Below are 17,488 nucleotides of genomic sequence, written 5' to 3'. Positions count from 1 at the left end.
ACACCGACCGGCACACCAGACATGTTCGTCTGCAGCCAGATGCTCAGCCAGACGGAGCTTTTTATGAGACAGAGGAGTTGTCATCTCACTCCATCCAGCTGATGGCTCACAGATCAAGTCTGCCATCCTCTTTCTACTCTGCATGCACCCATAGAGGAAGTAATACACACTTCAGAACTATCTATGCCATTATCGTCTCTGGGAGGAACTCCCAACTCGTCAAATACCGACACTTGGTCAGTGCTCCTCTGAGTGTATAATCGAGGGGTAGTGATGCTGAGGTCAGATAAGGCCTAACCCCCCCCCGGAGTCCAGACACTGGTGGTGGTGGTGATGAAGGGGGTTGTTGCAATCCGATGATGAATGAGGAGCTGTGGTGCTGACTGGAGGAGACTGGGGTGAAGAAGGGTCACATCTGATTGTGCTGCAATGACAACTGACAGCAGCAGAGAGGAGAACATTTTGAAAGTTTGACATTGGCTAAAGGAAATATGAATATCTACGTATATGTGTATATACAGTATGTGGCCCAGTCGAAGCCAAGAAAAGAATGTAAACAATTGATCAGTTTTCCCTTTATTAAACTGACATGGTGGTAATATTATGTCACCTGCATCATGTTTCACCTCTATAGAGAGACAGGAGAGCAATACAGCGGGGATACTGAACTTGCCTTGGCCGTTAACAAGCTAACATGAAGCTGTCGGGGGCCTGGGGATCCTCCTCTGGCACTGTTTTTTCGATAAACAAGCTCTATTACTCGTTTTTTTTAACCCTGGCACCTTATTTACATAAACATGTCGGAATTTCCGTAACTTCATCTCAGTGGATTTCACAGATTCAACTTTGATGTAACTTGGTAGAAGATTTTCATCTATTTTTCCGCCTTGCTAACTAGTCATTAAAATCTAAGCCCCATGTCAGCAGTGCATACAGATTGCTTCTCTTCCACGCTGTAGCTTTATGCCAGCGGGCCAGATAGAGTGGCCGGTGGCCCGCCGACCCTTTTCTAACTCACAATGAAAATACATTGATTCACAATGGGAATCTACTTTTAATACTTTTAATTAGATGCAGGTTGTTCTCTTCACTCCACAGTCTGTGCTGATAAATGTATCATGGTAAAATACTTCTATCAAAAATGATTAAATGAATCTACTGATTCGAAAAACAGATGAACACATAACGCTTTATAATAACAGTAGGGTGAGTCATTTATTTCTCCCCCTTCTTTCACCAGGGGAAGCACTATGTGAACTCCATGTGTTGTGCATTTGCCTAAAAACACTCGTCAGCTCTTTCTGCAGCGGTAAGATTGCTTCCTAATAATATGGTTTATGGGGCCAGTTTCTGTGGCCTGTGTTGGATGTTTCCATTTCAAACGTATCATTAGAGCCCGCTCTCTCCACATTTACTATCTTGCAGCAAAGCATGTGTCAGTGTTTCCAACAGGACCACATGACATGAGGCTGCACTTCAGCACAGGGGAGGATGTGGGGGAGGGGAGGAAGAAGCAGAGAGTAGTGAGGACTACTTTACTTTTATATTCAGTGTATCATTTAAGGATCTACCCATATGGATTTTGAAGGTCAATATAGATCATATTACAGGATTGAGACCGCTTTTGTTCAATATGTTCTGTGATCATTGAGAATGCATTCACACCATCATAAGACACATACATCTCAGCTCCTGGACACCAGAAAAGTGTTGTTACATTAAGTTTCAAAATGTTTCTTTATTGAAACTTTTAAAGCCCACGTTCTTTTATCACAGAACAAAACAAACAAAAGAACGGATGAATATATGGTAATGCTGCTGTTACCAGACCTGAATGGCGTACAAAGTAACAAGACACAGTCAGGCTCTTTGTGTTAGCTGGCTCCACAAAACCCCAAACCCCAGTGAGCGATAAAGGGTCACCTCACCAGGCTCAGTGCAGTTCCCATAAAAGGCAAGTTTGGTGTCATTTAACTCTTCTACCTCACTAAATGGGCCGATCGCGTGCCGCCTCCTTCCATCAGGAGGAACAGGTTGTTACAATGGAGAGCTACGGAGAATACAAAAACAACATTACAGCAAAAAAAAACTCTGTTGCTGCAAATAAAGCAAGAAAAGGATGTTGGCAGAAACATGCTTATTCTGTAAATTTGTAATTACTTTATTTATTTAACAATTTCATGCATTCACTGGCGGTTTATTTCTAACAGGAATCATCATAGCTTGATGCAGCAGATTTAAATGTTATACTTTAGAACTGCATTTCGGTTTGAAACTGTCCCTACCTCTTAAACTCTAGCCCTATTTTTAGGCCTCGGCTCTAAAATTGCATACCCATACTAAAGAGAGTGTAAATCTCTAACTACAAGGTCAATTTGAATAATTTTGATGTTATAATAACAGAAACACTTGTGAGATTTGATCAGATGTGTACATATCAGTGTATATGTTACTGGTTAAGAAAGATATGCAGAAATCACTGCCTTCTGACCAAATTTAGAGGAAATTAAATTCATTGATTGACTATTATCTGTGTCAAAGACCTTATTGTGGTCTAATTACACAATAAACTATTAATCCAGTAAAGTGTTGGTATGAGTTAGTCCATCAACATCATACATCTCCTTCTGTATGGAGTCATGTCCCATTAACGCACATTACTGACTTTGCTTCTTCCCCGGAGTCTTTGTGCTTTCTCTCCTCACAGGTTTCCATGGATCCTGGTTATATCTGGGCCCTGGTCCTTCCTCCTCCCGTGGTCCTGTTGACAACCACTATCTTTGTTATTAGTAGTCACATTGCTATTACTATTACCGATACCATTACTGCTTTTGTTAGCATCGTTATTCTACTATATCCACTTCTGCTGGTATTATTAGTAGTCGTAATTTTTCCATCCTTATTATGATGATTATTTTTCTCCCCGTTAAAGGTTTTTTGGGGGAGTTTTTCCTGTTCCGATGTGAGGGTCTCAGGACAGAGGTGTACAGATTGTAAAGCCCTCTGAGGCAAATTTGGGATTTTGGGCTCTACAAAATAAATTGAATTGAATCAATCAATGAACCAGAAAGATAAACTATTTTGATCATATTTCAACTCTTCGGCCCACTTTCAGGATTAACACATTTTGTTTGCCTTTGTTATGTTAACTAAATATTTTGAGGTTAAATAAGCAATTTCACATCAACTTGTGCTTGACAAAATGATGATGGAATTTTTTCACAATTTTGTGATATTTTAAAGAAAAGTGATTAATCAATTAATGGAAAAAATACCATTACCATTTTAGTTTACTTTATTGGTGCATAATACCAATCCACTTCCCCTCAAAGACAGCCTTTGTCTAGCCACAATGTTATCTCTTCTGAAATGCAGCTCTCTTAAAGCTTTTTCACTTTAGCTAAATTCCTAAAAAATATAAAACTTTAATGTTGCTTTAAAAAAATACTTCATTCATCGTTTAGTCTAGAAAATGAAGTGACTGAAAAATGCTCATCACAAATTCCCAGGGCCTAAGGTGATGTCTACAACCCAGAGCAATCTGTTCCCATGAGAAGCACATGATGCTAAGAACAGGTCACGCTGCAGCAGGCCGAGCACAGCGTCCGCTCAATAATCCGGCCACTGTCGTAAGTAACGAGGAAGCGGAGAGTCAAAGGTCAAGAGAAGGATCTGGCCTGAACAATGCTCAGCTCTCGGTACCAGCAGAACAATTCACAACACGAGAAGCCACAACGCGGAAATGTACCATTTTTTATTGGACTTATATAGAAATACTTAAAAAAAACTTGAAGTAGCACCATTACTTAAGTTTGACTTTTTATCATGTATAACTTTAAATGTCAGAAAAATAAAATTCTTGATACATTTTCAAATCTTGTCTCAGCAAATATAATATTCGTATTTGACCATGAGGTTAAAGGCCCTTTATCATAAAATAAAATATACTTTGTTCTTAAACTTTGCTCAATAAAGTACATTTACGCTCAAGTAACTTCACCTACATATACATAAACAAGTGGTAAACAAATGTATTAAAATAGAAATACTAAAACTATAGTGGTGCAACAGAAGCCTGTAATTCCCACTGGAATCTAATTCATACAAATTTTAGAAAGCATAAACGGTTTCTTTGTGTTCAACTTACTAAGTTTTGTACATTTCAATGTTTCATAATAATATAGAATAAAATATGCTTTATATTACTGAATAAAAAATATGCTGTGTGAAGCAGATTTAAAAGACATTTTTTTGCTGAACCTATAAAAACTCCTTCAACAGAATACTGTCAGATGCAATGCACATTTTGTGGACCGGGATTTGCTCCAACAGCCATGTGATATTAAAATAATACAGTGATCAATGCCATAAGTTCATACTAAAAAATAAACAATATTTCAACCCAGCTACAAAAAGTCCACTGAACTTAAATAAAAAAATATCTGTAAACATCTCTGCAATAAGAAATATAATCTTTCAAGTCAAAAAAGAATAAAATACTTCGTTCTGTACGAAGTATCATTTAAAACGTTCAACTCGTGGAAGTTATTCTATACATATATATGTAGGATATGTTGCTCTTCCTCGCGTTGTTTCTGACCTAGAGCTGCAGTATCTTTGCGAGTCAATCATCCCGTTTGTCTGGAGGCCCTCCATGTCTCCCAGCCATGGCCTCCCCCTCACTACATTCGATGGGTAAAACCGGAGGGCTCCGCCAGCTAACGGTCTACAGTCTGACCCCACTGTGCCTCCTCACTTCATAAATATAGGGTACTATTTACTAGAACTATTGATTACTATGCTGTAATATTTAAAACATGCACTTAGATGTTGAAAATATTTCCCAAAGCTACAGTATATTAACAAGAGGGTCTGTGTCTGTCCCCTTTTCTGGATACTGCAGCCTCTTACATACACATGTATATCTATGTACACTTTCCAAACTCACGATTGGCTGATCCCATTAAAGCAGTTTGATGAGTCTATTTGTTGCTGTCGTCAAAGAGTTACACTTCTTATGAAAATATACGTATAGCCTGAGTGACGCCGGTGTGGCAGACAGGGCATTGGGGTGCGTTCCTCTCACAGATACGATTAGCACATTCCATACAGAAGAGGTTGTGCCCACAGGGGACCAGGGCAGCGATGACCTCACTCTCGAAGCACACCGAACAGTCGCGGCTGCCCTTTCGGCTGGTGCTGGAAGAGGTGGAGGAGGAAGAAGAGGACGAGGACGACGAGGCGGACGAGTCGCACGGAACCCTGGGGAGGTGAGGGCCCGGCAGCGAGGCCATAGTGGTGGAATAAGCAGGGAAACTGAGGGAGCCTCCGCCTGGGTCACTGCGCACCCTCTGGGCTAACGGGTGCTCACTGGGGCCCCCGGTGTGGCTGTGGAGGGGAGGCGACAGTCTGGGCTGCGTTGTGCAACCATTAACCCTTCTCTGGCTCACCCCTACTCCATTGGCATTGGTGGAGGTGTTGGTGGGGAATATGGCAGAGGTGGATGTGGGGGAGCTACATCCAGTGGAGGAGGGGGTCATGCCACTATCGTACTGGGACCACAGGAGGCCCGGTGGGGTCGACGTTGTGTCAAACCCTGGCGAGGAGTCAAAAGTCAGATCAGTGCAGTCAGGCGAGATCACCTCACTCCCGTAAACGGACCCATTGCCGTTGGTGTTGACATTGATGTTGTTGTTATTATTGTTGCCGTTGTTGTTGTTGGTGGTGGTGTAGCTGAGTGCAGGGCTGGGGGGGCTGTAGTCGGCCATACGCGAGCTGTTGTTACCAAAGTAGGAATCTGTGGAGGCGCTGCCCAGGGAGGATGACGAGTCGTTGCGGTAGTTGGAGAAGGGTTTACGCACCGAGGTGGGGTTCGTCCCGGCGCTGGGCTTAGACCACAGGGTGGCGTGTCCGTGTAGGTCAAAACCAACATCAGTCCCGTTGGCGTGGAAGTCATTTTCATCCTGAAGCTCAATAAGACCCCCTGTCCTCATGGCAATGTGGGCTTCGATCTCTTCGCGTGCACGGTCCACGTTCTCCGGCATCCCCGTCACCTCGAACACCGGCTCCTTGTCTCGGCTGGGTGTCACGATGTAGGTGTGGGTCTGCTGCTGGATGCGCTTGATGGTGGCACCTTTGGGGCCCACAACCAGCCCCACCACACGGTAAGGCACCCGCACCTGGATGGTGGTCTGTCCGGGCAGGTTAGGGGGTCCGGGGGCAGGGGTGCTGCTCCCATTCAGGCTGGTGTTTTTGTTCCTGGAGGCTCGGATCATGGAGAAATGCTCAGCAGCGGAGATGATCTCCCTCCTGGCCATGGCCACGTCCTCTCTCCTGCCCGTCACCACAAAAACAGGCTCCTCGCCTCGAACCGGGGTCTTGATGTAGGTGTTGGTCTTCGCTCGCAGTGCTTTGATCTTGCAACCTATAGCGTGGAAAACAAAAGGCGAAAGTGACGACAGGTTCCAAAATAACAACAGCTCTGAATATGTCATGTGTTAAACCACTCCTTACGGACTATTCAAAACAGCTGCTGGATGATTATTATTGTTTCGGGGGAAACCTCCCTTTTGGAGAAGAACAAATTCAAACCACATGCTGCACCGCCACAAACATACAGCGGGACAAAAATAACTCTTTGGGAGTTATTGTCAGAAAGCTCACTCCTGGAACTGTGATGGTTCGTTTGCTACAATAGAGTCCGCCTCTACAACAGCTTCTGTTAAGACTCCCTTGCTTTATGCTGGCAGCATTAGGGAAAGAAGGGGCAGCTCCTCGATCACGTCATAGCCTGGCATTGGTGCATAAAGTTGCATTTCAATACCCTCGAGCACATACACACATGATCAAAATGGGGCCGCCTGAGGAAACAGCCTCACAAGAATGACATAATTAACAGAGCAAAGCCAGATGAGTGGGACAGGGTGATGTAACCAGGGATGAAGAGGAGGATAAACTCAAGTCTTCATAGCCAATTTAAATCTTTGACATGAATTAGTATCGTACTGATGTAGGTTAAATGAGGATAGGGTCTCGGTTAATCCACTAGTTCATTTCTACAGTATTCACCTGATACGACCCGACAAAAGGGAGAGGCTTATCTGATGTAAACAGACCCACTCCACTATAATCGCTTTAAAGTGGAGGGAGGGAGATGTGCTCCCGTGTTTTTTCTGGGAGCAGCAGCAGTATTGCAGGGAGGGAAGAGATTCTCACAGCCCGGTCTGTGCAGCTATGGGCGGCAAGGTAAAACCGTGACCGTGGTCCTAATTTGATCCCGTTCAGCCGGTTTCTCACAATACAAAGACGGGAACACATCTGGAGTTACGGAGAGCCAGCGTTCCCTCTGAGCTCACAGTGTGGCGACTGAGCCTACATGTCCAGGAAACGTTCAGGATTAAAATGAACCGTTTCTCATACCTAAACCCCATTCATGCTAAATGTCACGTGTCCACTAAAGTATGCACTCCACAAAAATATGACCATGTTGTCACCCAGTCGTTCAGCGCGCACACAAACAGCCAAATCGGCTCTATTTGACTTAAATGGCAACTTTTTCACTTGGTCTGCTGCTCGCTGCCGCCCACCGCGGTGTATTTATAGAGGAGGACCGGTGTGACTAACCGGCCCGACACTCGTGAAAGTTGGCGTTTTAGTGAACTGTTTACCGCGTGGTGGATTAAAAAGGTGCCGTATTCACATTAAGATAGCAGATATTCAAAGCAGTGTTCCAGAGTGTATCGGCCTGCCACACGGGACGTGCTCACACCGGTCAACATGTCAAAATATACAGAATAGCAGAGAAACACACACCCTGTCTGCCCACGATCTCAGCCACATGCTCGGAGCTGGGAACCGGGACGCATTCAGTCATGTTGACGCTCTTTTTCCGGGGCTCCTGGTTGTCGTACAGGGGGTTCTCGTCGTTGTCCAAGCCGAGCAGGGAGAGCTGGTCTAGGGCGATCTGCAGGGCTCTCTGGTCGTCCAGCGCATCTCCCTGGACGCTGCTGTCTGCGAAGAGCGAGCTGGGCATCTTTGCGGGATCGGATAAAAGGCAAAAGGAAGGTGGGTGAAGGAGGAGTGACCGGGGGAGAACGAAAGGATAGGGAAGGAGGAGGAGGAGGCACCGGACTGGTCTTCAGAGACAACTAGTCAATGCAAATAAATCAGTGCGGTGGAGGGGGACAGAAAAACAGTGCAAGCAGCAGCTACATAAAAAAAACATCCATCCCCTTTTTCTCCCGATAGAAAGTGGTCGTCCCGGTCCGAGCCGACCCGTTCTGTGCTGCTGCACGGAGAGATGTTTATTCCAGAGTAATGATAATAATTAATAATTCCTTCCTGACAAACGGCCCCTCCCCGGCTGGCTTCCCTCGGCTCCTCTGTTGCTTCTGTCTGAGTCCTTCGCAGAGCCAGACAGAGAGATGTGCGGGTGACGTCACCGCCTGGGCAGGGACGCTGCGGTGCTGCGAGGTCATTTACATATGCACGCGCTGATTGGCTGGGCGGGCGACGTGTGGGCGGGTTCGGCCTGTACAGGAACGCCCTCTTCTTTGTTGTCAGCCTCTCTCTTTCTCTCTCACTCCTCGGCTGGTTCTCATGGTTGCTCTTAACTCAGGCACTTCTAGAGCTTTTTACTGGAAATATACTGAATGTAGTCTACTGTTGCATTCAGTTACAAGTCACATCAATGGACATTAACAGTGCTAATATCAACTCAATAGATCAACAGGCATATTTATGGACATAGAATCTGCAAATGTGTGTGCAAAAAGAACCTACATCATATTATTGTATCAGCATGATAACCCATGACTTTTCTTTTTTACGAGACTTCCTCGTAATAATAATAACCCCTATCTGTGATCCCTAGCTGTTGATAATACAATACAATACAAGAAGCACTGCCCGTCCCACATTCTAAGTACATCTATTTGGAGTTCTATTGTATTTGGTTCATAAGAGGTCTAACAGGGAGTTAGAGCAATAAAACAAATGACACAAATAAAAACTCTTCAGCATTATACAATACAGTGAAATAATGTCTTATACAACAAAACAGATTAGTTTGTAAAAGGCTATGAAAAAGTGCATTATTTCATGAGAACATGTTAACTTCATGTGTTCAACATTTTGAGAATAATAGAAATAACTCACTCCCTGTTGGTCAGTGCTCCTCGGCATCTGATATTGACGCACCACCCTTTACACTGACACCAATGTAAACCCACCTGCGTCACTATCAGACGCCAGAGCAGCTGAAGGGCAAGATAGTCCACACAGTACAAAAAAAATAAAAGTAAACATTTTGTCTGGTCAGTTGTTAGTCATGTGAGTCAAAAGTCGGTCAAGTTGAAGTCAAACCTGCTCTTTTACTAACCCTCACTAAGGGGATCTGTTACCTAACTTCCCGTGAAGATGGGAGTTTATTTTGAAAAGTCACTATGCATGTGACAAGTGCAAACGGACACTGTCCTGACACGTTCAGAACTGACGCAGAGGACGCAGAGCGTCCTAGTGGGAAGTGTAAGGCCACTGACCAGGCGTCGGTATTTGACGAGTTGGGAGTGAACATGTGTTGGAAATAAAGGCATAAACATAAACAATGAAAACAAGTTTCATTCATTTGCGCCCTTCAGTTTTTTTTCAATTTACTATTATGGAGATATTTCCCCGTCTGCTGAAAGACACCATGAGTTGAAACTTATGGAAAACTAAGTGAATCTCTTGAATTAAGATTATTTTTTAAATTAAAATGTATGTTTCTTTCCATTGGAACTTGCAGCTGTGGTACCATGGGGTCTCCACATTTGATATTAAAGGTTTCAAACAAACTGGGAAAATTATTCAAATTCTGTGAGCAGCATGTTGCCACGTTGCTTTGCCGTCACTTAACTCTTCTGATAATGTGACATTCCTACAGTGTTTTTTGTCAATATTTACTCTACAGTGACAATCTGTTTTACTTTATTTTTGGTAAGGGAGTCCTATTCGACAGTGGAAAGCCTTCCAGCCTTATGTAAGAATGTTTGAAAAAGGAAAAAATCAGCTCCGGTCCAGCAGTGCGGTGTTGATGACAACAGCTTCAGGCCGTTTGCATATTGATTGCTGCTGTCTACTCATGTGTGGGATTATGAAGCCTAAATGTGAAGAACATTGCAGGGTGATGGGTCGGTGGCCTTTGTGGACGGCCATAGACCGAGAGAGGCAGGAAGATGGTGAGCTGGGGGCTGGGGGGGCAACACAAAGGGGATTTCAAGCTGATTCAAAACCGTTGAGACCCGAAGCACTTTGCTTTGTCACCTCACTCCTGGAGCACAATACCAATGCTAATGAGGAACTGCTCAGGAACTGGAGGAGGTAATGGGGCCCTCTTGTTAATATATGACACCTCAACTCCCCCCTACCACCTCCTACCAATTCCTAGAAATCGTGAATCTATTCAATTCTATGTAGCAATGTGTTTCCCATACCGTCTGAAATCCTGGACTGCAAACAGACAAACACTAGACATGCATTTGATGTGATTGCGACTCGTGGAGAGAATTGTTGTCAGAGATGAATTGGTGCAGGATGATTTGTCCATCTATTATATTTGTCCATCTATTATATTTTCTATAATTTTATTTTGGTCATTCCCAAAGAGATGTCGTGCAATTTGTGGGAAAATCTTCGTAAACATACAAGATCAAGCTAAATGTTATTTGCTAAGATGAAGGTCTAAATGCGGTTTCCAAGACTTTTGTGTCACTGCTAGAGATAAATTGCGAGCCCATGTGGGGTCAACCACTGATTCAAAAGATAATTAACCAGTGATGTATATTCTTTACACATGGAACGTACTTACAACTGCAAATGTTAAGATGTAGGAGGTGGAATTAATTACAAAATTGATGGCCCACCGCTGGCTGAACCTGACCTCTATGCTGAATCCTTGCCTCGGGTCCTTGTAGAGAAATAAACCAAAAGCTTCACTTCCTGAAGCTGTCGTGCTGGTACTGTCGTGGCGATGCTCTCTCTTAGGCCCAGACGGATGCTGATTGCAGCACTACCCCTGATATTTGTTGTTTAGTATTAGGCGTTAGCCAGCTGCTTAGAAGCGATTACCCGTATGCCTTTTAATGAGAGGAAGAAAAGCTTAGTCTGCTCTAACCCAGAGAGCGACGCAGGCAGACAGGGCTTAGTGATCGCTCTGCCAGTCACTTTGCTGGAGCTGCCGGGCTGCAGACTCTGGGTCATGGTAAACAGTAGGTCACGGGATACACAGTAGCCTGTCTGCACACTGCTGTTACACCCTGACCTCACATGCTTCCTGCTGCATCTTTTATGCAGTACTGTGTTATTGACAGACCATGCGTGTCTGGTTCAACTACAGTATTCAAAGAGACTCCACAGCTATGTTAATAAACTCCCTCTCATGTAGTTTTTGCCTGTAATAGGCTCCAAAGCTGCACACATTGATGTTTTACTGTAATGGATCAGATATAGATCAGAGCTATTTTTTTGGTTTACTCGCGGGGAACCATTTGTGGTAATTTGCGTGATTCGCGCCAGACATGCCGGAGAGGGGCCGTGGCTTATCGCCCTGAAAGCCGTTATCAATTTAAGCAATTTATTTGCGCCATCAAACATTGAAGAAATAACCTCTCTTTCTGCTTAGTACTTGTTGTGGAAGTCCCAGATATCCCGTGAAACTAAATGCCGTCTTGTCTGGAAGAGCTTCGTGGATTTCATCGAGGTGTATTCACCGTATCCAGCAAGCCACACGTCGGCTGGTTTACTACAGCTGTATGAACACAAAATACAGATTTTACTGTGATTTAACTGAAACAAACAAACAAAAATGGATGCCGAAACAACTACGTAATGATGCCAATTTGTAAAAAGTTTGAATTCATGTTTTGTTAGTTCTCTCCACAAGACGACAAGCAAATAACTTTTAAAATACTCGTTTTCTCGATGGAGCTCGGATCGATCGGTGCTATGCTATGCTAACATTGTAGCAGCTCCATCAACACTCACAATAACTTTATCTAGATGTTTTTCATTGTTTGTACATATACACATTCACATCATCGCGAATATGCGTCACTCCAGTCTCATCGCGTCTGTGCATAGACTTTGAATGTAATGTAAGAGTCTTCTTCAGCTTATTGTTCAGGTTCTGTGCTGTTTCCAACAGCAGTAACAGTTCTGATGAGCCCACTGTAAGCTACCGGCCCAACACCAAACAGACAAAGTGACCTGTTAAGAGGCTTAAGATCCACATATTTTTATCAGGAGTTGTTTGAGACCAAAACAGAGACTGTTTGGCCACCAAGTGCCAAAGGGCAACAAAAAAAAGAAGAAAATCTACCGTTTTCCATAACAAAATAAATTAAAAAGATGTCACTATTCGAGTGCTGCAACCTGCGTTATCCACTCTTGTTTTAAGGTTACTTAAAAGATGGAAATTGGCTGTAATTGTAGGGATTACAGGTACGGGAACTCAAAAGCACGACTCAGAGACAGAATTTCAAGTATAGATTTCTTTACTTGGAAGAGGCAGGGTCAACACCGGGAGGTCAGTCCAAAAGGCGAACAAATCCAATAAGGTCCAGTCAAAAATCCAAGGTCGAGAAAACAGGCAGGCAGATCAGAACAATACTATAAATAACGCTGAAGAGCTTGGCTGAGATACATAAGACAATCTGGCATATGCATTCAACATACTTCTTTCAGCTGAAGCAGGCTGGTATCGTTTGAAACTTTTGGATACTCGCGCTGCTACAATACTTTCCATACTAATGTATTTTTTTATTTAATGAATAGAAGCCAAAGTTGTCAAACCTTAAATGTTTAAGACAGCCACGGGCACTTTGCCTTAATAAGGTAGTCTAAAATTGGCAAAATTACTATTCAAAATATGAATATAAGATTCATAATTCATAAACAAGTTTACAAATCTTACCAGATATCCAGTGCCAGCTTTCTGTATTTGACAGACAAAAATATTTTAGTCAATACCAAAAACATATTGAGGTTCAATACACAGTAAGTAGGGCTTGAACAGATGGGTTCGGATGAGTGCAACAGCATGAAGAAAGGAGGGACTGTCTGCGTTCCCCATTGGTACTACAGACATGTAAAAGACACTGTTCATGGGAAGATTAGGGAGGCAGCGGCATGGTGGACGACTGTGTGATGACAGTTTTCAGCCGGCCATTCAGAACATTCAGTTGTAAGATAAATAAAGGGTCCTACAAACAAATTTTGAAAACATGCCCAAGAACGGTTTTGGTCTCTATAGCTAATATCTGTACGGGGGGGGGGATTTTTTAATTTACCCGTTTAAATTATATAGAGGCTTAAAGTTAGGCATAAGTAAGGGTGGGGCCGCTTTGAGTGACAGGTTGCTACCATGGCAATGTTCAGTATTTCATGGTACTAAAAGACACTCTTGAGTCGACGGTCAATTTTTCGGATAGGCACATTTTGTCTGTTTGTTGCTCGCCAAAAATAACAACCCAATTAATATCCCAGTAAACATGAATTACAGCTGTACCTTGCTAACCTATAGTTAGCCAGCACTAGCTAATTGTACCACCGGACATTATCACACCCCACTGAAGCCCAGCATAGAGTGCAGTGTAACAGCCAGAGAGCAGACACAGATGGAGATGGAAAGATGCAGTGTGCTTGTGCGGTTTGGGGACCGGCTGGCACGTAACACACACGCACACACACACACACACACACACACACACACACACACGCACACACACACACACACACACACACACACACACACACACACACACACGGTGTGGTGTTGCAGACATTTCTCTTCTGCTGCAAAAGGTGAGCTATTGGTCTACGGCAGGTTAGCGGGAGAAAACTGAGATATGTGTGTGTGTTTGAGTGTGTGTGTGTAAACCGAACCAGACTCAAGGTTAGACAAATGAACATGGGAGACTTTGGTTTTGGTGCATTTTTACATAAGGAAGCTTCCTTCCTTACAGGTATTAACATCCCTGGATGCAATCAGTGAAGTGAACGCCTCTTCATTCTAATCAGGGGAATCAGTCGGTGTGTAAATGGTATTAATCTTCCCGTCACTAATCAACTCTCTGCACCTTCAGAAAAACTCTTAAAAGAGTTGAGGCTTGAAAGATGGGAACCGTCGCTGAGGGAGTCTTCAGCAGGATCACATTTTATCTCGTAAGTCAAGAACGTAATTGATGTGTGTGCAGCATGGCATTCAGACCAATAGCAGATGACAAAAGAAGGCTGACTCATGTCCTTCTCTTCTTCACAGCTGGAGAGGTAAGTTGGATATGAGCTCATCAGTACACATGTACGGCCTTTTTGTGAGTATGTTTTTTTTATTAATCTACTCCTATATGTCAGTGCTAGAGGAATGAAAAGGGTTTTTATTCCACATCCATGCAGAGGGGCAGTGTGCTTTGAATTGTTAGAAGATATAGAAATGGTGCAGAATATGTGCAGGTATGGAATCAGCGCTGTCCTCCCCCTCCCTTTTCTCGTCCTGTCTCCTCCCATTTCCATCTTGTCCTCTTATCCCTCTCCCTCCCACCTGCTTTTTCCATGCTTCCCTCCTTTTTTTTCTCCTTGCTCCCTACTCTCGTCTTCCTTACATCTCTGTATCTCCTCCCTCCCTCCCTCCCTCCCTCCCTCCCTCCCTGCCCTCTTCCCCTCCCCTCTTCGCTCTGACACACTGAACTGAAGTGGCACTGCTTCCCTGTACTGTGATTGGCTGCCTGCCAGACGCTGGCTGAGCGAAGCAGCACAGCAGCAGGGCAGCTGGGGCTGCCGGCTCACAATGCACCACAGCTCACTGTTCACCCTCCTCCTCCTCCTCCTCCTCCTCCTCCTCCTCCTCCTCGTCAGCCAGCCAGAACACAGCTTTTTGTCTCTCTTCTCTTCTGATATTCAGTCAATCGCTGATCACCCCATGTTGTCATGTGAATAATGATGTAGGGGGGGAAATCGCATGATGTTACAACACGATGCAAAACTTCAACAGTCAATGTTGGTATCTCGTAACATGATCACGACCTTTCCCTAACCTTAACCAATAGTTCTTGAAATGATCACGTAGTTCCTAATCATCATCTGTCCCTGTAACCGTGATCAGGAGCTTCTCCCCATCTTTCCTTCACCTTTTTTAACAACAATCACAATCTGTCCCTGTAACAGTGATCTTATATTTTTATATCTTTCTCATATTCTTTTCCAAGTTTTAAAGTTATGAGCATGATCTTTCTTTTTCCCTGACCTAAACTAGTAGTATTTTAAGCTTTAATTGTGATCAAGTTGTTTTTCTGAGCCTTGATCCCGCCCTTTCTCTTTGTGTCCATGATCACAATCATTCCATTTCTAATTATAACTGAGATTTCTTCTGGTCCACGTTTTTATCTTTCCATTTTTAAACTATGATCAAAGTCGTTCCCTGTTCAGCATAATTGCAATCTTGCCCTTACCGTAACCAAGTGGTTTTAGTTACCAAACCTTCCCATAACCATAGAGGTACCAGCTCAGTTAGTGCTTATATGCATCATTTTCATAATCGGTTGTTTGAATGGCTGACACTGACAAACAGCCTATTTTGTCATTCAAGTATGAGGACATATGGGAATCATGAACAAAGCTGCTGTTCTGAGTTGCTGGAAAGTTAAATCTGATGTAGATGTGAGGTTTGCACTCAGGGAGCAGTGAAATGTTCCAGAAAGCACTCATTTCCACTCCTCCAGAGCCCAATTGGTTCCCTTCAACCAACCCCAGAACCCCCCTCTTCCTTTTCCTCACCAACTCCTATGAATGGTGTATAAGCAGCGATGGGTTCCATTACGTCTTCTCTTGGCTCGGATTCTCCTTTGAAAGCTGTTTTTTTTATGTGTTTCATGTTCTGCTCAGTGATGGATTAGTGTATTTAGTGCAACAGGGAGTGAGATGAATGGTTTTGCAGATATATGCTGCAGGTATGGCCCTCTGATTAAAAATCTGATCCGGTCTCAGCTATGTCATCCAATGCAGATATGACTGATATAATGCAATTTATTATACAAACCTGTATTGGTTTTCTGTTTCTCAAGAAAAATCCAAACAAGACTGGACAAGAACACGACCTGCATCTTATCGTCCGGATATAAAGTAAGGACTTTATACATAGTATAGATTACATGATTCTATAATTCATGCTAAATGCAGAAAAGGATGAATGTAGAAAATGGAGACTATGGCTCTGCATGAAATCACACCCTATTAACAATATGGTGCACTACATTTAGCCACCGCCATTTTATTTGAGTGTCCAAATTAAAAAGTGTAAAAAATATAATGAGCAGTTTGTCCCCTCTCTAGATTTGCATCAGGGAAGGATCTCTATACTGTCAGTATGGACAGGATATATATATATATATATATATATATAGTGTATGTTGTTTTCAGCCAGATTAAAAAACATAGAATATGGTAATGATATATTACAAGCTGAGTCAAATTCGTCGCTCTAGTCATTGGTTTTATCAACCTGTTAAATTAATTAATCTCATATTTATTCCAGCACCATTGCACTACTGTCCTGATGTTTTCAAACTCCCTTGTGTGCTTGTTTTTATATATAGATGCTACCACGAAAAGTCATCAAGTTTCAAATTCTACTGGTTGCAGCTTCAATTATATATTAACACTAACATTCAGCTGCTGGTAACTTTAGTGCGAGAACGTCTGTATTGCTTAGAAAAGGGGTTATTATTACAGCACCACTGCACAAGAGAAACTATTGGTATTGGTGCTGGCCAAAAACTCTGCATCGGTCAGATCCCCCTCCTCAGCCAGAGAGCTGCAGGCGTTCCTATGTAAACATTAGATCATGGTTTCTGGCTGACTCTGGGTGGGGCCGCCTGCCCAGTTGCATGCACAGATGAAGCGATGGTGGGGTGGATGGGATGAAGGGATGGATGATCGCTCCGGGCAAGCTGGCAGTGATGGTGCATTGCAGGCGTGGAGACAAAGAATGGGCTTTGAGTGATGTTTCCATGGCGGAAATCAGATCCTAATCGACTGGAGAATGGCACCACTGGGCAAGATCCAGTGGAGCTCAAGAGGCTGCGGTAATGCACTAAGAGCAGAGGCTGCCTCCATTAGTGAGTGATAGAGATAACATACAGTCAGCTGTTATGCCTCTTTGGCTATAACTTAAATCCCAGTGGAAAGTTATTCTTATTCTAACGTTTTCACTACACTGAAGACATCTTCAGTGTTTCCATTAATGCAAAGTGGAACGACACAGTACAGTTGAAGCTGATGGGAATGTCATTGATTCAAAGATTTTTGCTCACTAATATAATGTATTGGTTGATTATATTTTGTATTACTAATTAAATCTGCAAAGTAACTAAAGCTATGAAATAAATGTAGGAGCAAAAGTGTAAACATTAGTTTATTACCGCCTCTTAGAACAAATGCAATTATTCTGCATACATTA

The 17,488-nt window shown here is 43.2% G+C and overlaps 1 protein-coding gene across 1 annotated transcript; it reads right to left on the bottom strand.

Annotated features, from left to right (window-relative positions):
• Window positions 1-3,852: 3,852 nt before the first annotated feature.
• Window positions 3,853-8,275, bottom strand: mex3b (mex-3 RNA binding family member B). Its single transcript, XM_079166075.1, has 2 exons — window positions 7,813-8,275; window positions 3,853-6,424 (listed from the first exon to the last, which is right to left on the bottom strand). The coding sequence occupies exons 1-2, from the start codon at window positions 8,030-8,032 to the stop codon at window positions 5,016-5,018; spliced, it is 1,629 nt and encodes a 542-aa protein (XP_079022201.1). The 5' UTR covers window positions 8,033-8,275; the 3' UTR covers window positions 3,853-5,015.
• Between the last annotated feature and the right edge of the window lie 9,213 nt (window positions 8,276-17,488).

Source organism: Pholis gunnellus (assembly GCF_910591455.1).
Source record: "Pholis gunnellus genome assembly, chromosome: 1".
Taxonomy (NCBI): domain Eukaryota; kingdom Metazoa; phylum Chordata; class Actinopteri; order Perciformes; family Pholidae; genus Pholis; species Pholis gunnellus.
Note: the sequence above shows the minus strand (reverse complement) of the source record. Positions and strands in the feature narration are given on the sequence as shown.